The following is a 25,165-nucleotide window of genomic DNA, read 5'->3' as shown; positions in this document are numbered from 1 at the left end:
CAGAAAGATCCTGCTGAGTAAATATAAATCTACTCCTTTCAATTTTTCAAATCATATTAGTAGCATGTTTGATTATGAAGCCAGCATGGGGAAAAAGTGTGTTAAAAATGAACTGACCTGCAGGACTGCAACGATTAGCAGAGCTATTCTCTTTAACACTGTATGTCGTTTGTCACTCATTTTAAATTGGGAGAGATATTTCAATCAGACTTTTTTTCTTGTGTCTTTGTGTGTGTATTGATGTCTGACAGCTTTTCCCCCATTAAAAAGGTCTCTGCACTTGTTCTTACCCAGGCTGCTTCGGGCCTGTGTGCTGCAGGGACCTGGTTCCATGAAGCTAGTCTGCTGCTCTGTGAAGGCATCACAAGAAGCAGAGCTGGCCAGGCTGAAGCAGGGGTGCAGCGCGGGGGGGGCGCTAACCAGGCCCGTAAGCGTGGGGAACCGAGTTAAGACCATGTGCCTGGAGGGAGTGAAGATACAGCATATACATGGTATAATAAAATATAAAATAACACAGTTCAAGTGGTGATAAACTGCCAGTGTTCAGTCGGGACCCAACATTTGAAATATAAGAGAATCTGAAGGAATAAGGAATAACGTCTCTGAAGCAACGACATTTCCTTCCGATGTAGCGTATCTGAAGGAATAAGGAGAGCTTTTTTAAGCAGATTATTTTACTCGGATGTGCCTAAAAACACAATAAACCAAAGCATGTATCCCTATATTATCATTTGTTTCAATATTAACAATTATGATCAAGCCAGGTATTTGTTGTCGTGGTGTCAACTGATATTCAAAGGTAAAATATGTGAGATGACAGCTTTTGGCAAAGAGGTCGGTCCTTTTTGTCGAAAAAACTCTTATTTAAATGTTGTGTTTGATTGTATAGTAGAAAGGAGGCTGTTTTTGTTTCCTTTATACAAGCAGGAACAATACAAACACTATGGTTAGGAGAGCAACAAGCAGGCAGAGCTGCAGCTGAGGTTAAAGGCAGAACAGGCACAATCCTCACTCTCTGTTTTCAAATACATCCTAACTCACCCATTCCCTGGACTTCAGAAAAGCTGCTGCTGCCAAAAGATACACGTCTGTAGCAGTCAGTAACAACATCAGAACTGAAGATAACTGTAGTTTGCATCTTTCTGAGAATGCACTGATTGAAGCATTTAGTATGAATGACCCGTCCAACAGTTAAATCAAATGAAATCATTCGTGATCAACGTGTTTTATACTCACTGGAGGAGGCTGATGGGAAAGAAAGGGTTGAAATTATCGAGGCTGTCTCCCTGCAGGTTAGTTGGCAGAGAGGATGCCAGGTCAGTGTTAGAGGAAGAGGCAGAGGCTCTGTTTGATTGGCCGAAGATGGCAGTGCCTTCTGAACCTGCGCTGTACAGGGACAGAGAGCTGGAGGACTTGGAAATGGGCTGAGAGGACGAGTGGTGGCCAGATTCTGTAAGGACGAAGAGAAAGGAAGGTCAGGTCACACCCAGTACTTATTATTGTACTATTTTTTTTTTTGCCTGAATAAAATAAAACAAAACTGCTTTTAAGTCATCAGCCCAACTCCCTAGTCCCTAGTTAGGACAAGACTGAGGTGTGAATATTGATTTTTGATTAATATATGTCATAGCATTCCAACATTTTACATACAAACTAGAGCTGCAAAACTAGTCGATTTTCAAAACTATTTTAGATTTTTCTCACTTATCCTATAAGATAAGTGGATGTTTTTACTTCTTCTTATTGTCTTATTTCAAACTGAATATCTTTAGGTCGTCTCCTGTTACTCAGTAAAAAAACACTTTTGCAAATTTGCAACGTCAGGTTCTCCGAAATTGTGGTAGGAATTGTTCCTACAGACTTTTTCAGACAAAACACAAAATTGGGGAAATAATCTACGGACGTTTTTAATAAAAGCTCTAATACTAAATATTATTAAATAGTCAAGTACGGCTAAGCCATGCCTCCATCATAATTCTTAATTCCTTCAAACTCAAGATCAAACTTCAAAGACTGACATAACTCAAGTCAGGTTAAGTCAATATTACCAACATAGCTTTATATTATATAGCAATCCTAGATCACAAATGGTCTAAAGGGGCCTGGAAACCAAGTTTAAAGTCATCAGATCTGCAACACAACATGACTTACAAACATCACTACTAAAGTATGTTCAATCTTTAAATCTAGCTACCTTTGTGTTCTTTGTTCTCCTGCAGTCTGTTCAGAGCTCCTTTGTAGATCATGACCTGAGCCCTCTCCAGGTCGACCAGAGACACGCTCTGTTTGATGGGGCAGGGTCTGACCGCCCACTTCACCATGCTCTGCACCACATACTGCAGCACTGACCTCAGCTCAGCACTCTCATCCCACTGTTTGCTGCTGGTCTTGGCCTGGTCTGGGTTTGTGCTGGAGAGGGGACTCGTTGGGGAGTTGGGAGGGTCGTGTTTTGGCACTAGGAGCAAATCTGAGAGCTTCTCACAACTAAAAATGACAGTCAGGGATTTTAAAGCTCCTATGAGAAGGTATGAGACTCTGACGGCTCTCAGTTCATGTGCAAAGACATCCAATTTGGAGGTTTGGGGAGGTTGGGTCGACTCCTTTTGGTCAGCCATCTTTGTGGCATCTTTGGTTGTGGACGATGATGGGAAGGCGTCCGTCTCGGCACTGCTCTGCGCCGCACCGTCTTTCATGTTCTCCTCAGAGTATTTCCTTTTAGGGTTGGAGGCTGGATGAGTCCCCACCCATCCCTGCTCCTCCAGCAGCCCCATCAAATAAATCAGGTCTAACAACACCTTGGGTTTGAGGCCTCTGAGCGGGGTGACGTCGCAGCAGGATACGTCGCAGGGCTCCAGCGAGATGATCGGCGTGTCGCTGGGTGACCAAGAATTCATGGAGCTTAGTTATTGAGAAGGATGAGAAGAACCCACAGATACAGCATGGAGTGACGACGGGACGGATTCAACAGGGGTTAATGGATTAAGAATGAAGAGGAAGAAGGAAGAAGAAAGTAAGATCAGGGGGGAAATGATAAAATAAACTAAGATGTTAGACAGATTACAGGGGACGGAAAATAAACACAAAATTGAACAGTAATCAACATGCTGAAAGGACCGAGACAGGAAAGATATAAGAGTTGTTACATGGAAAGTAATGAGAATCATCATTAAGGTAAGATATGCAAAGAGATACCATAAATACGTGAGCATATTCATATATTTGTAATACCTGACAGAGAGGTCTGCCTCCTCCCACTGCAGCTTGGCCAGGGGGCTTCCTTCCTTCAGGACCCCCAGCAGAATGGCCCTGCGCCCGCTGGGCTTGTGCAGGCAGAGACCTCCAGCCCGGAGACCGCTGTCCACCCCCCCGATCAGAGCCAGTACGGGCCACACCTCTGTGCAGAGAGCAGCCAGCTTGGCCTCGGACAAGGAGCGACGCTGAGGCAACAACTCCCCCGTGTCCTCACCTCCCTCCCTCTCTCTGTCACTCTCCTCCTTATCAAAGTGTGTGGGACCAACGCCTGTGGGAGAACGTTTTAAACAGTGAAAAAAGACAAAGAGTAATAATTGATAACCATGAATAAAATATGCTTCATAAGGATATCATACATTGCCTTTAGCAAAAGCTGTACCGAAACAAACACAGACAGTTTTGAACACTGCACGCTTATTCTTTGGTCCACTGCAGCTACATTTTGATCGACAGGGATGCTAACTTTATTTTAGCTTCACATGATTGAAAGATAATGTGATAAAGGGTACTATATTGAGATGGAGAGGCCTGGTATAATCTTTACAGGGGAGTAATGAGTGACAAGACAGCTGATTCAATTCTGTTGAAGGGTTGTGTACCATACAGGAAATATTAAAATGACCATGTATTAGTACATTTATAAAAATGTATATTCATATTCATATTTTCTAGGTTTACACAGTGAGCCGTTAAATAAGTAAAGCCTGGGGATTTAGGTCAACAATGAGGGTGGCTGCACAACCCAAAGCAACTATTAACTTAGCATTAGCAGTATCAGAATACACCTATGAAGGTTAGTTAGCTGGTCAGGTATCTGTTATGGCATCAATTATGTTTTCACTACAAATGCAAATGCAACCTGTTTATTCACCCTATTTGAAATTAGATATAAAAGGTCTCTATGCTAGCAAAATGTAATAATAAAACAGGCTAAGTATGCCTTTATGTGACCACTGCAGGAACTGACTGACCTGGATTGAAGCTTCCCAGTTCGTCGTCTTTCAGCAGGGGGCCGATGAGCTCCAGGTGGGTGTGGATGTACTGGTTGATGTGCGAGGCCCACTGGTCACAGCGATGGAGTCGGCGGAGGAGCTGCAGAGTGGACTCCAGCAGCACCGTGGTGCGAGGGCTGCAGAGGGGCTCCCCGGGGAGGAGGTTACTGGGCATGCCTCGCATCTGGAGGTCCCGCAGTGCCACCTGGGAGAGATACAGAAGCGAAAAAGAATGTCTTGAAATAAAATGTACTGTATGTGAAGTTTTAAGAAATGTAGCAAAGAAAGACCATTTTAAATTTGCTTTATACATTTCTCAAATATATACTAATTGTTCTTATTTCCTTACATTCACTGTAAATGTGGATATTGTCCTCTTTAATTTAAGGTCCAGTTCATAGTTACATTCACCGTTACCAAAGATATTCAATAACTAATAATATTTGACGCACTAATACCTACACAGGATTTGAATAGGTAGAACAAGAGTGCCACTATGTAGTAAGTGCCTTTAGTAGGTACAATAAATCCATTACCTTTTCTCCAGGATTACTGCTGTAGAACAACACACAGGGGTACAGTTCAGAGGCCACCACACCTTCAAATGCCAACTTTGGGTCCTAGTAAAAAAAACACAGACACGCAGAAATTGCAGTAAAGTCCAATTGAGTAAAAGCCCTGCACGCTAACTTTGAATATGTTTTCTGACCTTGTCATTCTTAGCAAATGATATAGTGTGAGCCTCCATGTCCAGGATGCAGGTGATGGTGTCCCCCTGGGTGAAGGAGGGAAGTGTTCGGACCAGCTCCCCCCCGTGGTACAGGTTGCCGCTATAGGCACGGTACAGCCACATGTCAGTAGTAGTGTGATGGTTGTGATCTCTGACTGGCCAACGAGAAACACCCACACATGTGCCCTCATTGCCTCGGTTCTCTTTGGTGATGTGGAACTGAGAGGAGGAGAGTTTGGTATATATATATAAGGTTATTTTTAAAGCATATTTCTCTGGTAAAATCTGGACAACAACCAATAAAGAAAGATTAACTTGGATTAATGTAATTGTTTTCTTTCATTTTGTCCTTACCTTCCAAATGAAGCAGCCAGATGTGATGGCAGTGGTTGCCAGGCCGTACCCCTTCCCTCCTGAGCCATGAGAGAGGATGTTCCCGCTCTCCAAAGAACAGCAGATTAGCTTGTGAGGGTCAAATGAAAAATCTCCAATGGGAATACATTCGTCATAGCTGCCAGGATTCTGCAAAACACAAGTTGGAAAAAGGTAATGGTCAAAGATTTATAAAAACATACTAACTGCATTATAGAGTTCTACTTTAAAAAACATAATAAGTGCTTAGAAATATGAATTATCATATGATGCCATTGACTTTTGTTTCATTGTTATTTTATTGTCTTCTAATTTGACACCAATATAATTTGTTGTTATTTTCTTGTCCTCTCCCACCTCTTATCCTGCCCCCACCAGGGAGAACAGGCCCATCTGCTCCTCTGGTGGTCCTGCTGTTATTAATGTACATACTGCCTGGAGTGAATTTCACTTTTTCCTGAGCAAAGCATTTTTCTAAGTCTTGGATACATGCATTCGGGAAAGCTGACATTTGTTCAAATGCAGTGAACACTAATCTTGGGCCAGTAAGTCATTTATGGCACTTAAATAGTGTTACAAATATATCATGAAAGCCGGATTCAGGGCCACAGGCCATAAGACTATTAAACATCTGAGCTCTGTCAAGTGCCTCCAAAAACATTCATCTGTTTCCATCTAGTTATTTATTTATCTATACAGTATATCATATTCCATTGACGTGTACATAGACTCTTCTTGCACTATTTCTATTTTATTTGTATTTACTTGCACATCTTGCAACATTGTCTTGCACTATTTTTATTGGTTTTATCTTTTTTATGTCCTATATATATATATTCATGTTGCATTGTTTGAGGAGCCTTGGACTTTTCATTGCCATATCTACACTGTAGATACTGTGCAAATGATAATAAAGATACAATTGGACTGCAAGTACATTTTTGTTTACACAGTAACACACTGACATTATACTGCTATATAAGAGGTATAACAGGAAGTACATGATCCTTTACATAGAATCATTATTGAAAGGAAGGGAGTGTTGATACGAGTGAATCTAGAAGACTTTCTACAATAATGATACTGCTGTATTACCCCCTTGTCTTTGTCAGCGGTCTCCTCGTGGTGCTTCTCAGCTAGTGGTTCCTTCCACATATAAACAGACACAAGCTGAAAGAGTTGTTTAACCATCTACAAGAAAAAACAGAGAAAAGGGACTTTTTTTTTAAAGTCTTCATTATCCCATTCACAATTTCAAACTCACATACTGTACATTGAATGCAGGAATGTCTCCTATATTTGCATGTTGCATTGACATTTTTACATCATACCTGTTGAATTTGAACAGGCTCAGAACAAGCAGGTAAAAGTCTTTCTAAAACATGGAAGGCCAAAAGCTTAGTGCGGAGGTTCTGGAAGCACGGAGCACCTGAAAACAGGACAGAGGAGGTGAACACGGAGTAAAACCAAAGTAAATGCACTCAAAAATATAAAAATATCAGTGCTGTTTTTTTTTATTTGAAAGTTCCTTACCTGAGGAGCACTTGTGTGAAATGATAGACATGAGTGGATCAATCCATTTGACAAAAGTAGATAGTCTTTTCATTACTCTTAAAGACAGAACACGCCTCAAAAACACCAAGAAGTCTGCAAGCTGCAATTCAACCACTTTGCTGCTTTCCACCCCTAAAACAACAACAACAACAGAAGGAAAAGTATGTACTGTAAGGATGCATTTCATTGTGCTCTTTGTAAAAAAGAATATTTCAGTGAACTTTTAAATTGTTAAATGTGAAATACCAGTAGGATTTGCACTCTTGCTGCTGGAATCGTTTTTCTCAGCCGTTCCTCTCTCTGCCGTCTGCTGCTGGTGGAAAGTGGACAGGATATTCTGGAGCTGCTCACACATCACTTCCATTAGAGCAACGGATACATCCATAGGCAGCATTTCCTCACAGGAGCTGAGGACACAGGACAATTCCTTAGGAAAAATAACTGCTTAAGAGTACTTTCACTTTCTAATGAATCCAATAGTTCTCACCTTGCAGCCACAGTCAATATCTGAAGCAGGCGAGCACAGGCTAGTCTAACAGAGCCACTTAGCAGCATGGCTCCAGATTTAGTGGCTGCAAACCAGCCCTGGTTCATCAGTGCACAGCTGTTGTTGGTCAGCATGGAGAGGATTTCAAGAATGCCGCATTTAATGACCAGCACCAGGTCCACTGGTTGGTAACAGAAGTTCAGTGCAAACATCGTGGCTAGGAGAAGGTGCTGGCAGGAGCCTGGGTATGAAGAGACAACATCTTAACTGCTTGCAAAATCTACTAAAACTGTGCATAAAAAGAAGTTAAAATCAAACCTTAATGTGTCAAAATATGAGAAACAATAATGAACAAACCTGGATGTTCTCTCTCCAACAGGGCCCTCTGTTTGAGGACACGCACCACCTGCTGGTAGAAGGTGTGCGCTGCAGATTGTAGCTCCCTTTGCGTTTCCAAAGAAGCTGAATTCGTACCAGACTGCAGAGGGGATTGGAGAGTAATTTATGCAACAGAATGTTAATATAAAACAAACAAATCCAATGAGTACAACATTCAGTGATTCTAGTCTCTCCATCTGGCTTGAATTAAATATTCATCTGCACAAACATTGTGATAGCACTATTACTAGATGTACCATGTAATGCTGCGTCTCATAATTAGCTCCAGAGTGAGAGCCGATGATTTGTGTTCCCAAAGAGAAGCATCCAGAGAGGAACTGGAGCTGCACGGAATACAGCAGAGCGGGAAACCCACTGCTCTTCTCCTCCATCTTAGACAGGAAGGAGGACATCTGACACAAGGCCTCCAGACGCAACTGATCACAACAAAGGGAAAATTAAAGGTGAGTTATCAACTTTCAAAGCATTTTCTTTCACTCATTTCAACCTATATTGAGCTCATGGTGGCTGATTATGTATAGATAGTGTTTCCCTGGTGAAACAAATGTCGACATAATAAACATGTCGACATTATTATGTGCCCAGAGAATTCACCATTATTTGGCTGCAAATTAAAAATGTGTTTATAGGGAAGCACTACTAACTTGAAAATAGGCATCATTTAGTTGTGCAATCATGTGTTTCTGAAAAAAAACTATTGTCCCTTGAGTCCTTAATGTAATCTGCCATTACATGAATTGACTTCTAATAAGGACAATTAAACAGATTTGTAATAATATAAACACAAAGCTGCAGCTGTTAAGTAGTGTTGTCATTCCTCAGCAATAATAATTGACTGTATGCTTGTAATACCATATCAAATCAATCAAATCTCATTACCTCCGCCCTCTGTTGCTGCTGCAGTATGGCAAAAGTAATGGATTTGGGATCGGCCTGACCACAAGTCTGTCCAGCCGGCAATGTAGGTGAGGAGGGGGACATGTGGATGAGGCTTCCACAGACAAAGTGGAACACCTGGTTGAGAATAGGCAGAGTGTTGCTGCCATAGTGGGTTGAGGTGGTGGGGCTGATGCACTGCCGCAGGCGATCCCAGGCATCTTTCATGACACCAAGGGAACACAGAGGTAATCCTGGAAGAGATAAAAGATGAAAAAATGTTAGTTTTTGTACACCTCGTACAGAGTAATTCATTCAGTGTCAATTCTGTTTTAAAAAGATACTTGGTTGATGTTTGATCCCTGACAAGAAATATCAAAATAACAAGTTGGGCGCAGAGCAGGACATTTATAATAAGAGACTAATTCTAAAATGTTTCTTGACTCTGGAAATAATGCAAATTTGACATGCCAAAATCTTTGGTGAGAGAACTCCAACATCACGACACAATATGGAAGTTGTATATTTTGGGTGACATGCTTATTGTTGCAAAGCCTTAGTCATTTCTCCTTTGTTTCAGTCCTTATTCTAACCTAAGAAAACAAGTTGCAGCTGAAAAGATATCATAATGATATTGCTCAAGTAAAAATGTTTTATAATATGCAAAACAAGTACAGAAAGCAGAGTCTCCCTCCATCAAAGCTAATTAAATATGTATTACAAAAAGAATATCACATAAGTAAAACCAAAACGAGAATCCAAACCTAAAATAGTGAAAATTAAAATGAGGGATACAATTACAAATATATTGTTATTTTCCTCCTCCAGGAAACTGTTCCTTTAATACATGACAGTATGGTATGACGTACCTTTTAAACATATTCCACCTACCCATTTTATTCTTTGAAGATCCCAATGAGTTTTTGGATTGGTCAGACTAAGTAAGACAAAGACAATACATTAGCACTGATGAAGAGGTGTGGAGCAAACTGTTGGTACAGAACAAGGCTTACCTGTTTCCGGCCTTCAGCAGCCATCTTTAGGAGTTCTGTTGTTGATTTCCTGAAATGACGGGAACAGTTAGTGCAGAAACAGCTCATTCGAGAAACTAAGAACATATGCTGCCTAATATAAACTCTACCTTGCTCCAGGGTTTATAGTCTGACTCTCTCTTTCACTGGGCTCCTCACAAGCAGGCCTGAGCCCGAGCAGGAGGAAGAGGCAGCGGGACACCACCAGATGGCAGGCGTCAGGGAATCCCAAGCTCTCCTCAGATTCCCTCTGCTTCTCCCACTGCTGCTTGGGATCCAGCTCCCTCTCCAGGCTGACGGGGCTCTCCATGCTGCTGGGGAGGGTGGAGGTGCCGAAGGACTCGTACACCGTCACGTTCTGCTGTACCTGCATGGCTTCCCGGGTGGCCATGAACGATTCTAGGACTTCTGCAGAGACAGGGAAGATGCATTAGAGTCAGATGTGTTGTTATTAAGATGATGAGTTATGTGTATGTGGGGGGAATCTAATTATCCCTGTCAGGGTCTGTCTGCCTTGAGCAATTAAGATTAAGTTAAATAATGGGCAAATATTCTTTTAATGTCATTCTTTTCATTGACATTCAAATTTCGAAATTAACATTTGAATGCTGCGCAGCTTTTTGTATATTAAAGTGGACCTATCATGCTATATTTGAAACATATATTGTAGGGCCATACCTATATAAAACATGTCTGTGAAGGTTTTTTTTCAAAATACCAAACAGATCATGCATTTTAGTTATGCCTCATTTCGCTCTATTTGCTCTTTTTCAGCCCTTTTTGCAAGGGCTGATTCTGCTTTTGTGGCAGACTACAGCGCCACTTACAGGCCTGGCATATGTACTACAGCGTCTCCAGAGCTTTCGAGCGGTCTCTCATTCCCCTGATAGGTGGAGAGTTGCCCATATAGGCGGAGCACCCCTTTTCTGACATCAGAAAAATTCTAATAATAATCAGCTCCGTTGCAGCCCCATTTTTAGAGATTTGAGTATGGAGGAAAAGAGAGAGGGTTGTCTTTTCTGACACTTGGTGAGTTCTCTGACACACCGGGGACACATAATCATGTATAAAAGACGTACAAAAATGCATTTTGCATGATAGGTCCCCTTTAAATTAGTTTGAACCTGGTATTTCACCACGTGACTTTTTCTGACTTGTGTTATCCAAACCTTTCCAATAACTCCAGAGCATTATCAAGTAAAATAGTCATAACAATTAATAAAAGATCAATGTAATCCTTTCCAAAATTCACAACAAGTTTTATTATTTAAAGGGGGCCTATCATGCAAAATGCACTTTTGTACGTCTTTTATACATGAATATGTGTCCCCGGTGTTCCAGGGAACTCACCAAGTGTCAGAAAACACAACCCTCTCTATTTTCCTCCATACCCAAATCTCTAAAAAAGGGGCTGCAACGGATCTGATAAAAACTGATCCAGATTTGAACACTTTACTGACGTCAGGACAGTGGCGCTACGGCTATTGGGCCAACTCCACCAATCAGGAGGAGACAGCCACGGCCATTGCCGTTCGAAAGCGCTGGAGACGCTGTATTACATATGCCAGGCCAGTAGATGGTGCTGTTCTCACATAATCTGCCCTTGCAAAAACAGAGCTAACATTTTTCAAATTGAGCGAAATGAGGCATGGCTAAAATGCATGATCTGTTTGGTATTTTGAAGGAAAAAAAAGGTATAAATATGCCTTATATAGGTATGGTCCTACACTATATTATTATAATATAGCATGATAGGTCCACTTTAAATAAATGTTGTTCATCAATCCATATTTGGTGGCAATTATCCTTTAAAAAACAAGAAAGGCTTTTTAAAGAAAAATGTGTTTCACTGCAGTCTGTTATGTTCATTAAAACATACTTGATTTTTTAAATATATTAAGACATTTAATCTGATAAATTACGTCATTTAAATTGAGCATTTTGATTAAAAAAAACTTAAAAACATGACGAACATTTAAAGATTCATTCAAAAATCTCAATAGATGCTTTGAATGTAAAAATAAATAAACAAGGCATTTAATTCAGCCATAAATCTCCCATTGCTGCAGAAAGGGCAGGAATAGAGATTAGCCTTTCTAACCTGACAGGTACATACGACTGTTGCCAAAGGCGTCCTCCTCTGTGACCTCTTCCTGGTTGTGGTTTGCTGTGGGGGGGGGGGGGCACCTGCACCTCCCGGCTGCAGTGACCCACTGACTGCTGCTCAGGGTCCTTCCCCACCTGCTCTGCTGAGGGGCCCGGCTCCTGCCTGTCTGCATCCGGACTTTGAGGAGACGTGTTCTGCAAAAACAGAAATGTTTCAAATACACTGTGTTTTTCTCTCTTTTTTGGGATTATATCAGAGTAAAAATAAATATTTATGAAAAAGAATAGCCTCTTGCCAATGGAATTGTTAATAATATTTACAGAACAAATATTTAACTACAGTATATTGTCAGAGTGGTTGTTTAAGCAAGATCTGCACATGCATAATATTTGGTAATGACATTAAGTGGAGTAATTTTAGTAATGGTACCTGTTTAGCAGCAGTCTGCACCTGGGACATCTTTGGAGAGTTTTTATGGGCCAACAGAGAGCTTCTGATTTTATAAACCGTTTCATAGACGTTCAGCAGCATCTCACAGGGGTCGTATCTGTCCAAGGGTGAGTGAATAAATAGTTTATAATTAGGTTTGTTCTGCACAGCAGTATGAATCATGCACAATTAATCAGGGAATATGAAATGTGTGTTACTACTGACTTGTCCTGCCAACAGGCCTCTTTCTGCAGCCCAGTGTGTTTCAGCAGAGCAGCAAGACTGCAGCGACAGACGGTCTGCAGCAAACAGTCGCCTGAAGATCCTGCGCTCTCCCACTCTGCACTCACAGCAAAACAACACAGCTCATTACAACAAAATCACAAAAGATAATTGAAATAATAATAATCAATTATGTATTGTGCATCATTTGGCACGTCAGGTACATCAATACAGATGCATAATACTACTTAGTAATTTCTCTATAAGCAATAGTTTAAATGAACATAGTTTGTCCACTTTCACCTTGATAAATACTTTGAACACACGTGATGCACTCGTAAAAAAACAAGCAGAAGTCTAAGTACCTTTGCTGTGAGCGTACTCCTCCATATTCTGCCACAGGCCCCCTGCAGGCCCTCTGGAGGACCCCAGCGCCAGCTCCAGTAATGTCCTGGTTTCCTCGTTCAGACTGAGCTCTGCCAGCCGGGCATCACTGCTGCCCAGCAGGACCACCTCCGTCAGCCATGCCATGCTCGAGTCTAAAGGACAAAGCATCACATGGGACATAGGAAAAGAGAACCAGTGAAAGGTAAGTAGAGTGTGTTTGCATATAAAAAGTGTGCATTCAGTTAAAGGGACCCTATCGTGCTCATTATCAGGCACAGGCTCTAATGTTCAAAGTTTTTTTTTTGTCATACTGCCTGTGCTGCAGCACCTCTTTTCACCCCAGTCTGCTCAGATCGGTTAGCTGACCGGCTCTGTGATTGGTCAACTGCTTATAGATGTCCCGCCTTTTAGCCTATCAAGAACAATGTGTTTGAGCGCTAGCCAATAGAAGCGTGAGTCTTATACAGGGGTTTCACTATCTTAGATCAAAGGTCTCCATCAAGGTGTTTCAAGCAGGGGGGGACGGGGTGTGGGAGAGAAACTCCCTCTGGAGGGAACATTGGGATTTTAGCCTTGGCAGACCATTTACATGCACAAAGACCTTTATACAGTAGCACACTACAGGATAGGGAAAAACCCCCAAAACACATCCATGAGTGGTCTTTTTTTGGTCGAAGGTGTACAAAATAAAAGGTTAGCCAGGTAACTCCATTGTTTGTCATCTGTTTTACTCTATCCCCATGTTTATTGTCTATATTACTGACAAAACCTAACCTAACAACAACAACAACAAAAAAAGCATTACTCTATAGGCTCTTAGCCAAACAAAGATCTGGTTCCTAACAGAATGTCGAGACATTGATGCAACAATATTCTGGGGATGAAGTTGGTATCTATCTGCCAACACATTGGCTCATATGAAAGCATGGAGAGAGCATGAAGTTTGTTTTCCTACCCAGCTGTTCAAAGTCCATCTCAAGCCCGTTCCTGAGGAGGATATTTGATAGCCAGAACTCTGACATTTTCTCCTGAAGGGACGGCGGCGGGCCTTGCAGCATACCACCGAGGCACCGGCCCACTGCCAACGCTACAGAGCGCTCCAGATCCAACAGCCAGACCCACGTGCCCTCCTCCTCCTCCTGCTGCTCTTCCTCCTGCTGCGGCTGCTGCTGTCCAGGGCACAAGTTCTCTTCACTTTTATCTGTAAGGAAGATCTCTTGTCAGTGTATAGCTTGCATATATTTTATACTGTAAGAAGAATCTTCAGCGTAGGTCCTGTATCCGTTTTTTTTATACATTTGCAGTGGTAGAAAGTAACTAAGTACATTTACTCAAGTGTTGTACTCAAGTACTTTTTTGGACATATTTGTTCTTTACTTGAGTGTTTCTATCTAATGCTACTTTATACCTCTACTCGGCTACATTTCAGAAGCAAATATTGTACTTTTTACTCCACTACGTTTGTTTTAACACTCATAGTTACTAGTTACGTTTTACATATAAAATGTGCTGATGTGGTATAATGCGATACTTTACTTCTAATTTTAAAACAATTTCTAGTATCTAAATTTGCTCCAAGACAAACTACAACACTGAAATGCTCTAACATGTATAAAAACAGATAACACCTGATAATACTTCTGTATTTTACATTATTCTGAAATGGGCCATTGTGCAGAATAAGTACTTGAAGTACATTGTGTTGCTAATACTTTTGTACTTTTACTTAAGTTTCATTTTGAAATCAGGACTTTTACTTGTAGTGGAGTATTTTAAGAACATAGTATTTGTACTTTTACTTTAGTGAGTACTTCTCCCAACAGTGTACATGTGACACTGCTGTAGCCACTAGTAACAACAATAAACTATGGGTCGAGGTTGATCTGACGTTAACTGACCTAAACATGTTTTCTGAGCCTCCATCCTCAGTTCTTGTTCCTCCAGGAGGCCGGTCTCTGGTATGAACCTGTTGAAATCATTGAGTTGTTCCAACAAGGCCAGCAAATGGCTGAGAAGGGGCTGCACTGTGCTGAGGGGCAGCAGCAGCAAGGAGTACATGACCTGGCACAGCAGGCTGCCAGCCACTGAGTTGAACAACACCACTGGGACAAGGGTTGAGACGAGAGAGGGGGGTTAGAGAGACTGATACAAATAAGTGAGAAATTCAGATGGACAACAGACACATAGAAGCAAAGCATCAAACTGCTCTAAAACCTATGGACCTGGACATTAACAAAGTAGAAGAGTTTGAAAACTTCAGTGGGTTTTATTTTCCATCTTTTATTATACATTCGATTTCATCTTATTTGATCAAGTGTGTTTTATTTGCCATTATTATTGCATTCTAACGGTTTTTATGTCAAATCTATTTATATTTTCCATTATTGTAGAGCTTTTTGCGCTGCATTTCTTGTATGAAAGATGCTATATTATAAATAACGTTTATTATTATTATAATGATTTTATAAATACAGGTAATTATACATGATGCCGTAAAGAACCATACTCTATACTTACAGCGTGTACATACATATTGTTGTATAAATGTTGGAAACTGTACTTCCATTTAAATATATTATTACAAAAACATAAGGGAAGCGATATTTGTATTCTATTTTGTGAATACAAGCACCCAAAATAAAAAAATTAAAATATTTTGGACAGTAAAAAAACTAGGTTATGGTGAAACAGACTTATTAAACTTACCATGCAGCTTCTTGATTATTTGATTATCCTGGGAACTCTCCTTCAGCAGTTTGGTGGATCTCCTGAGTGTCTCAGCAGCACAGGGAAGCAGGAGGTAAAGATGCTCACGGAGCAGCGTTACACTGCTGTCATCCTACACAACAGCGGAAACATTACAAACATTAATGCAACCATATCATTACAGAACTCCGGGTAAAATATACTTGAACATGAGTGTACCTCAGGGCTTGAATGGATGTAGCAATGGCCCAGCAGGTGTTTGTGCAGGCCTGACAGCAGCTGGTGGAAGTGACAGGGAGGATCAGTCTGTCCCTGGCTTTCACTTGATAGCTGCTTGTCACTGTTTTTCTCCAACTCTCCAAATGCCTGCTCCTGCATGAACACACAGAAAGCATGCGAAGGATTAGGAACAACAACTCTAATTTAATGGTAAAAATGTGCACCAAAATACTGAGAAAACACAGGACCTTCTGAAAAACAGCAACAATATTTGAAAGACAAAACCAAGTATGCACAATGCATCTTTTCAGTACCGTGTAAAAGCCGATACTGAGGAGCAGGGTTCTGAGCAGCACCTCCGCTAAGTGCAGAGGGTCGTAGGCATCGGCAGAGCTGGAAGAGGAGGGAGGCCGGGCCGACGGAGCGGGGGTCAGAGGGGGACCCAGGGCTGTCACCTCCCCAAAATTGCTGTAACCGAGCAGAGAAGCAACATGGCTCTGATCCTGAAGGCTGCTGAGGACCATGTCTAACTGCAGACGCTTTAGAAGATACAGAGAAAAGAATAGGAGTTAAATGTTTGGTATTTTATCATTTTAATGTGAGGTTACTACAGGCGTCTCTGTGGAGAAGCAACAACAACACATTTTCACAACACACAAGGAGTCTTATATTGCCTAGCAACGCTCCAAGTTGGTGCTGCTGTGATTTGGACAAACTGTTCCCTAGCTTCATCTGAATCAGAGTGATATTTGTAATGAGACAGTCATTCAGCAAGTGAAAAAAGATAAGGCTTTTTTAAGGCAGATTAAATGTAATGTAAAACATGTGTTCTGTATTTACACCTATGTCTTCTATGTAAAACGCATTGCGGACTGATAATTTATTCAGGCAAAAATGTAAACTTACATCATACTGTATGGTCATGATTACCAGCACTACAGTAACAACACATAGGGGAATGATTAAAATAGCACCCAATGGCTCTACATACCTGTCCTTTAGAGAGGACATTTAAGCTCTGAGGGCCCTGAGGAAGGAGAGAGAGGAGCAGCTCTGTTCTCTCCCTCAGTGGAGGAAGCAGCAGGGACGCACCGATGGACAGCGTGTTCAGAACTGCCTGAGGATGGACGGGAATGTTAACACAATATGGAAAAGATAGTTGGATATCAATGGTTAGCATTTACTGCAAGCAACCAATGAGTACATATGTGCTCTAACAACCTACTTCACACTGATTTAGACACAAAACAGTATCTTTATTGTTGCAGCTGCAGACAACACCATTGTTTTTCACGATAATTGTGAAAATAATTCAAGCGGACTTGTAGTGTACCTGTTGTATAGAGTCTGGCATATTAGTATCTATGAGACGGAAGAGCAGGTTTCTGAGGGGCCTGCCCTGAGCCCCCAAAACCATGGCACCAGTGCCCCCAGCATGGGCCAAGGACAAGTGGATAGAGAGCAGCTTCATGCAGAGCAAAATAAACTGATGGTGGTCCCTGAGGAATACACAGAGAGAGCATTAGGAGGGTCTGTTAAGTGAAGAAATACAATCTAATGTCACAGGGTTTCATTTAATTACTGAAAGAGTGCTTCATCAATTTAATTTCATACCTTTTAGATAAGAAAGGGGGAGGGGGATTGTCGTCCCCGATGCCATCACAGTAACTCTCTAGGAAGTTGCGTAGGTAAGTGAATGTGCTCTCTTCCAAGTCGACACAGAAAGGCCTGTGCCACGCCACCAGTTGCCTGGAAAATACCAAGTCACTTGAGAGCTGAGCAAGCACAAACGTGTCAAGACTAATAAGAAGAGGGGTGAGAAAAACATTGTTTCAGCAGTATGAAACAATCCTCAATGGAGATGGTGTTTGGTGAGACCACATCTTTTTATGGAATGGAAAATATACAAAGGAAACACATCCAATACAAACATGTATGGGGAAGAAAACATATCTTTAATGTGTTTTAGGTATGTTACTGTAGGTTTACCTGTCTGTTGGGACTGCGGTCCAGGCCAGGCTGTGAGAGGTGCCAGCAGTGATTTGCTGGATGGACACCCCCTCTAGACCGAGCACTTTCTTGGGTTTGGTAATAGGTGTGGAGGTGTGGCCTTGCCCACACTGGCCCATGGTGTTGTTGCCCCAGGCATACACTTCATTCTCTGATGAAAGGGGGAACAATACAGCCGGAGTAAATTCACAATTTTGATATCCCTGATGAAAAATGATAACACCTACACGAAATTACATTTCTTCTGAAAGCAAGGTTACATTTTTCTTTACACATGTCATCTGAACAAATGACCTTCAACTGTTAAAGGTCTCTTACCGTGCGTCAGAGCCAGACAGTGGCTGTCTCCACATGAGATATCGATGATCTTGGTGATACTCAGGTCTTCTATGAACCTGGGTCTCAGAGAGGTGGTCTCAGAGGAGCCAGACCCTAAACACGAGCCACAGCCCCATGCAAACACCTAAAGAAAGAAATACAAATTGATCTCCTTATTTAACTCTGAATAATCCATATTGACATTATTGATAACAGGCAACAACATGAATTCCACCATTTAGTTTAGCTGTTTCATTATTTCTTTTTTATTTATTAAATCTTGCTTTTTTTAGGGATACTTCTTGTTATTGTACCATCACCTTTGCTGCTGTCACATTTTCCCATTTTGGGACAAATAAATAATTATCTGTATTATCTTAAGGTATTAGCATTTTTTTGTATATGGACAGGTTTGTAGCATGAACCAATGCCACACACACCACAGCATTTATAGCCCAAGCTCATTTTGAATACCTATCCCTGGATGTAAAACACTTTGTTTTGCATCCTTTCATTCAGAGTGTACTCAAATAAACATTCATTATTTGTCGCTAAACATATCAAACCTCTTACAACACTAATCTAGTTAGCTTAGCTATGGTTCTCACCTGTCCTGCAGAGGTGAGGGCCAGAGAGGACTGGCTGCCAGCACACACTTTCCTGATGATGAATCCATGCAGGGCCTCTATGACCTTTGGGCGATACACACGATTGGTGTCTCCATGACCTAGTTTACCTGCAAGGGTGAGTCATGTACCAGCATTAGTACACACTAGCCTAAGACATGTATATTATGATAGACCACATATGATCTAGGATCCTGTCTTTCAGGTAAAATTATTTTCATTGTGTGTGTCATTTTCATTTTATTTCCTTTTTTCTATAGGAATAAATACCTTTCACTCAAAGCATAATTTTACACAATTTCACAACAAACTACTGTACATGATCTATTATGGGCTTAAATCAAAATGTGTCATTTGTCAACACACCATTGTCCCCTCCTCCGAAGGACCACACAGTGCGTCCATCCTGCGCCACAGCGATGGTGTGAGAGCTGCCACAGGCCACCTGTCCCACACCACTGATGTCCTTCACTAGAGTGGGCACGTTACGACTCTGACTGTCACTGTGACCTGATCAGGGGATAAACACAGGACAACAGGTTGATGCTGATGTACCAGAGGAGGTGTTTCATTGAAATAGTTGAGACAAATAAGATCTAACAACTTGAGAAAAAGGGCGTGTACCAAGTCTGCCAAAGTCGCCTTCTCCCCATGTATAAAGCTCTCCATCATTGGTCACAGCAGCACTGTGTCTGTAGCCAGCAGACACGCAAACAACAACCTGGAAGAAAAGCCATAATGTATGTTAAATTATGTTAAATCACATAGCATTAAAAGATGAATAAATAAAACTGAAAGGCTTCAATTCCACATCCATCTTTTCCCAAACAAGGAGCTTTATTTCCGTGCTTACTTTGCCAAACATAGGTCCTTGTATGATTTTGGGGTATTTCTGGGTAGCACTGTTTCCATGGCCCAGTTTCCCATATTCTCCATCACCCCAGCTGAATACCTGAAAGAAATATTTTGGAAATGTTATTTCTCATTAAAAGAAAACAAGAGAAGCATAACAGTCAAAGGTACAGTCTGCAGGCATTTTAACTTGTTACCTCTCCCTCTACAGTAATGGCCAAAGTGTGGCCGTCAGAGCCCTTGGAGGAGGACACCTTCTTCATGTTCCTATGTGGCTCCAGCACAAGTTTCTTGGGCATGGACTGGTTATTGGAGTCTCCAAGGCCCAGACGCCCATAGCTGCCTTTCCCACAGGCTTTCACTGAGCCATCTGCAGAGACTGAGAAGGTACAGTACTGCCCCGCCTCAATCTAAAAGGAGGACATAGTTGATAGAAGGAAGGACATTTAAAGATCAAATTTAAAGTGGCAGAAAAAAATAAGGTTAATACTATTATTTATTTATTTATTTTTAAATATATTTATTGAATTTTCACAGCACGATACCAATATGTACACAGTACCCCCTTTTTCCACTTATCCCAGACACAGAACACATTCTCCACACATGCAATACAATAATAAAAAGTATAAATAAATTGGGTCAAATAAAAAAATGAAAATAATATAATAATAAATAAGTAAATAAATCCCAAAAATAAATGATTTCAAGAAAATTACAAACACAGCACAACAGTAGATGAATATACAGATGTGTACACCGAGGGCGATAAGACACAACAATTACTTAAAGGCTTGTTAGACATTGTAAACTATATGGAAATATGCCTTGAAATCTCCGTCCATGCTAGTCCGTAGAGACCACTTCGGAGGGCTTGGGCCCCTAAGACTATTATTTTACGTGGAAAATACTTGTTCTATCCGTAAGGGTATCCATACCATTTGGGCATCACTGAAGCCCTGTGTCAGCTTTGGCAGCAGGATTTTCTCCAGAGTTCCCTCTGCCAGCTGATGGCTGCTGTTGCTGCCCCACACATACACCATCACTGTGTCACTCTCTGATCCAGGAGCAGCTGCATCAGTGCTGCAGGAGCACAGGCAGTAGGACGCTAGGTTACAGATCTGTCAGAAGAGAGGAGGAGGAGGAGGTCCATAAAGTCAGTAACTAGAAAGTATAACAGTTCTTATTAGTGCCTATCTGAAAAGCCCTCTTACCTCCTCAAACAGGCAGAGAGCTGCCTGGGAGAGTCGACAGAGTCCATCTGCGTCCTTCTTCAGCACCTGAGTGTTGACGGAGTCCCCACGGAAACCCTGGAAAAAAAGATAGTTTAGTTTACTCATCAAAGTGTGTTTGTAATATAAGATGTAATCACTGTGTGTTTATTTTATGTTGGTTAAGAGGTACAGTTTACTAGTTTTATTACACTCTAATTATCCATTTGTATGCACACATTCTTTCTTTCAGAGGCAAGTCAGTGCATGATCAGGCAGAGGGTGAAATCAAGAAAAGCAGAGAGGAAAAAAATGTTAGATCCTAGTCCTCAGATGCAGATTAAGTGTGTTTTGTGTTGTGTAATACCTCAGGAAGCTACTACATTTATCTAAATTCTGTTTAGGACGAGAAAACTCAATCATGACGTTTTTGGCAATAGCCAGACATTGTTATTATTTGTCAAGATAAAGTGCAAAGCTGATTATCTTGCTAAACAATGAATCAAAAAGGCTTATAGGGGAAGGGCAGGAAGACTGGCTCAATCGTAATCGTATCTGCACAATAAGGCATCACTCAAAGCTTCACTGAGAATGTTAATAACAAAGAACCCCCTACAGCAGGGATGGGTAGTGAAGAGCTATTTTCCTGCTTTATCGTTACACATATGTGCATGTAAGTGTGGACATTTCATTTGTAATATAACATGAATTACCTACTACGATTAATACAATAATATACCAAGGCAAATCAGGACAATCAGAAGGGCTGCACAAAATAGTGTTTTTTTTTTTATTGTTATCAAAATGTCATTTAATTTTGTGCCTAAGCAGTAAAAAGTCAGACCTACGTACAGTTAATGATTAGTTCACTAAAGGAAAGTACGTTTTTTACCACATGATTTAGCTAGATTTTGCATATATTGCTCATATTGTGCAGCTGTAACACCCGAATAGACAATTTCCAATAGGCAGAAACAACCACTTCTGTTGAGCTATACATTTGCCTTATTTATAATTCATCCTTTTTAGAGAAAAGCTGTTTAAATTAATAAAAGTTAACATTGCCCATACAATCAAACTAGAACGATTACTCCAGATGATCCAATGTTATGGTCTGGAAATGTCAAATTTCAGAAACCTAATGAATCTAAATAATAATGTGATGTTAAGACAATAAAATTCCACACGTCAGCGCGGACTCCAATGGTGTTAACAATACAATCTGTTCTCTCAACAGAGTTAACAGATCATACAGTAAAAGGAAGATTTCTCCAATCACACCAAAACAAATACAACAGAAACAAATCAAAGGTCCAAATGTAAAGACATACCGAATATTGCTTCATTTGTAGAAGCGTTTGATGGATGACATCAAAGCCCACGCCAGCCGAGTGCTGGGAGCTAAGTGACGAGGAGGAGGAAGACAGTGTAGAGGAGGATGAGGGCATAGAAGCAGCCAGAGCTACCTCCACCCACTCCAGCAGGAACTTCAGAGAGCCTCTCTGCATGGCCAGGCCCAGCAGCAGCTCCAGCGCTAACCTCCGACCGGTCGGGTCCGCCCCCCCGGTCCCGCTGCTCACTGATGTCTTCTTCAAGAAATCTGCCACCTGCGCCAGGCAGTCCAGCCCCACGGTCGGGATCTTATTCTCATTGGCCAGAGACAGCGGTGGCAGAGAAGTCAGCACAGAGGACGCCGTGGCTAGCACGTCATTGCAAAGCACCGACTCTGGGTGAACGGAGGCCGCGTACCTCCAGTTCTGCTGCAGTAAGGAGAAGAGCAGACTCAAACCTGTCCTCACACCCATCTCTATCAGAACATCTGTACCCGACTTGACTTTGGACGCCCCCCCCGGCAGGCAGGGCTCTGAGGCCAGCTCAAGTTGCCCACATTCTGTGCCATTGTCTGTGGACTGTGAGTGTAGCTGCACGTGGAATTTGTCATGGTATTTGCTGTGAAGTGCGTAGTAGATCCTCTGGAGGACTACCAGCCTTTGGTGGAGGCCCAGGGTGTAGGAGGTCTGCGTCAGCATGCGGTGAGCCAGCCATCGCTGACTGTGGAGCAGGGATGACAGGTACTCTTCTTTCTCCGCCGAGGCGCTGGACTCACACTCGAAGTCTGGCAGGCGGGGGCCCACCAGTTCTTGTACAGGTTGGGCCAGAGTCACCACCTCCTTGTTATTGAGGAGCTTGTTGTAGAGCACAGCAGCTCCATGTCTCCTGGCTGTCTGTACACTGTCTTCTGCGGCCCAGGAGCTATTGAAGTGCTCCTGCCATTTCAGCAACACATGGGTCTGACAAGGCACCATGTCTGAGCATTATCTATAATCGTATATACACCTGAAAACAGAGAGGGATATATGACTTAAAGAGGCAGATTTGTCAAATTCACACATATCATTAGCATAATAAAAAGGATCTTTATATTCACTCTAAGACATTTACAGGCAACATTTGCAGCTGAAAGCCAATGTCCTAATGCGGTTTCCTGCCAAGTACATTTAGAGAAAAGGTGTCAGGTTTCTCCTCAGTGTTGGAACTTACATCCAGGCTAGTGGCATAGGCCCAGTGGGTATCACTGAAATAGGTCAGCTCACCCTGTAATAAACACACCCACACTAATGAGGAGGATTTTGTCTCACAAGATGCTAAAAGAAAAAAGGGAGGTTTTTGGTTTATTAACATTTGAGTGTATTCATTTCATAATATAACATTGCCAGCCAAAGAATTAGACCTGATTTGAGAGATTTAGCAAATGTGTGACTACAATCTGATTCCCGTTATAATTATCTCCTATTCTCAATGCAGTTATCATAGTCATCATCTCTAAGTTGGACCACTTGGGCTCCACCTGACCCCCAGTCAGTCTGCATGTTTGTCTGCCTTCTAAACAAATAAAGAGAAAGTTGATGTTGCAGTTTGGTTGAAAATGATACGTTTATAAATCGATAAGAGGGTCCAAAGAAGACTATTCACCAACTATTGTGATAATCGATTCATCGTTGAGCAATTTTTTTATGAGAAATTGCAGAAAATTATGTTTTCAGCCTCTTAAATATGGAGCTTTTCGTTTTTTTTCTGAAATGTAACAGACCAACAATTAATGTATTCATCTAGAATATAATCAGCAATAACCTTTATTTGCAGCAAGATAATTTGTACATATTCACTGGGACATCTTTGAGCTAGAACAAAAAAATAATAAAAAAAAATGAACTCGACTTAACCCAATAAAACCATGAAATCTATAACAGAGTTTAAAAGTCCCCATGACAGACAGCATTCATGTCATAGTGGGTGATTTCATGGGATAATCAGCTGGATTACATTCCCATGGTATTAACAAGCACATTCACCCTACCAATTTGAAACTGTAGATATAAGAGAAGGAAGAATTGATGCCAAACTATATCTTCATTATCAATAAATATATGTGATATAGGCCTACTATTATTACCCAAATATAAATAAGTTGTCTGTCGTTCCTGTCAAGACACAAACACAAGTTGTAGGTAAACAAACTGGTGAAACCAGATATGGACATGTACAGTATGAATCTTCATAGATAAGACTCCTAAGGATAAAACTCTTTGCGTAAACATGGAGTCATCTGAGGGAGAGAATGCTAGCTACAGGCTGCTAAACATGTGAGCATGCCACCATAGTCCACCGTCATCTGTCCTGCCTTGCCTGAGGCCTGTGGGGCTATATGGTTTCCACTCTGGCCAAAAATAACACCAAGCATTGATATAGCAATGGGCACTTTAGGTCAGGCAACCACCAGTAAATAACCAGCAGCGATGTAAGGCACAACCATCTCTAGTTGTAGGACATGGACCTTAAGGACACCTCTTGAGTGTTCCTCAACACAGTCTATGGGTTTTCCTCCTTTTTTCCACCTAATTAACTTTATATATTTAATCAACCATTCACTATACAGTTGTTAATTGCTATGCTACTGTAGCAACTTCCCAGTTAGATATACAAATAAAACACTAAGGCTTGAGGGGGGGCTAGTGAAACCCTAATGATAAAACCATTCACACATCAAAAGCAATATTAGATAATGAATGCATGCAGCACCAAAAGTTAACGTCAGTAATTGTAAGAACACAAAGCCACGTCAACATGTTTCTACACATCACATGTGTTATTGCTTCTCCAAAAAGTATACTGGCCAGCTGAGGTGACACATGATACTAGACCGTGACAGTGAAGTACGGTTTATGAAATTTAAACCTTGGCTTTACGGGTTACCTCCTGATATTTTTCCATTAGATCAATCTTTTGAATTAGCTTGTCTTTATGTCATAAATGTTACAAAATAGTGAGCCTAGTGTCACTTGATTTAATCACTTGTTTACTCCTGCATACTGTCTGAGACCCCA

General features: G+C 41.3%; 1 protein-coding gene across 1 annotated transcript in view; it reads right to left on the bottom strand.

The window, feature by feature from the left end:
* Positions 1–25,165, bottom strand: part of LOC117476359 (probable E3 ubiquitin-protein ligase HERC1) — a 44,769-nt gene that overhangs the window by 18,607 nt on the left and 997 nt on the right. The window contains 42 exon segments of the mRNA XM_034122816.1: positions 291–460; positions 1,237–1,450; positions 2,195–2,874; positions 3,229–3,520; positions 4,224–4,449; positions 4,781–4,864; positions 4,954–5,193; positions 5,329–5,496; positions 6,442–6,537; positions 6,678–6,775; positions 6,880–7,032; positions 7,147–7,307; positions 7,388–7,628; positions 7,745–7,865; positions 8,023–8,202; positions 8,666–8,916; positions 9,554–9,599; positions 9,676–9,724; positions 9,804–10,101; positions 11,795–11,876; positions 11,878–11,994; positions 12,230–12,347; positions 12,455–12,569; positions 12,817–12,990; positions 13,794–14,039; positions 14,737–14,940; positions 15,545–15,677; positions 15,764–15,916; positions 16,078–16,302; positions 16,755–16,880; positions 17,097–17,262; positions 17,378–17,512; positions 17,753–17,924; positions 18,092–18,236; positions 18,700–18,827; positions 19,084–19,227; positions 19,342–19,438; positions 19,571–19,669; positions 19,767–19,979; positions 20,508–20,690; positions 20,784–20,879; positions 22,112–23,117. Coding sequence (XP_033978707.1) covers positions 291–460; positions 1,237–1,450; positions 2,195–2,874; positions 3,229–3,520; positions 4,224–4,449; positions 4,781–4,864; positions 4,954–5,193; positions 5,329–5,496; positions 6,442–6,537; positions 6,678–6,775; positions 6,880–7,032; positions 7,147–7,307; positions 7,388–7,628; positions 7,745–7,865; positions 8,023–8,202; positions 8,666–8,916; positions 9,554–9,599; positions 9,676–9,724; positions 9,804–10,101; positions 11,795–11,876; positions 11,878–11,994; positions 12,230–12,347; positions 12,455–12,569; positions 12,817–12,990; positions 13,794–14,039; positions 14,737–14,940; positions 15,545–15,677; positions 15,764–15,916; positions 16,078–16,302; positions 16,755–16,880; positions 17,097–17,262; positions 17,378–17,512; positions 17,753–17,924; positions 18,092–18,236; positions 18,700–18,827; positions 19,084–19,227; positions 19,342–19,438; positions 19,571–19,669; positions 19,767–19,979; positions 20,508–20,690; positions 20,784–20,879; positions 22,112–23,086 — 8,014 coding nt within the window. The 5' untranslated portion in view covers positions 23,087–23,117.

This window comes from Trematomus bernacchii, unplaced genomic scaffold (genome assembly GCF_902827165.1).
Source record: "Trematomus bernacchii unplaced genomic scaffold, fTreBer1.1, whole genome shotgun sequence".
NCBI classification, from domain to species: domain Eukaryota; kingdom Metazoa; phylum Chordata; class Actinopteri; order Perciformes; family Nototheniidae; genus Trematomus; species Trematomus bernacchii.
Note: the sequence above shows the minus strand (reverse complement) of the source record. Positions and strands in the feature narration are given on the sequence as shown.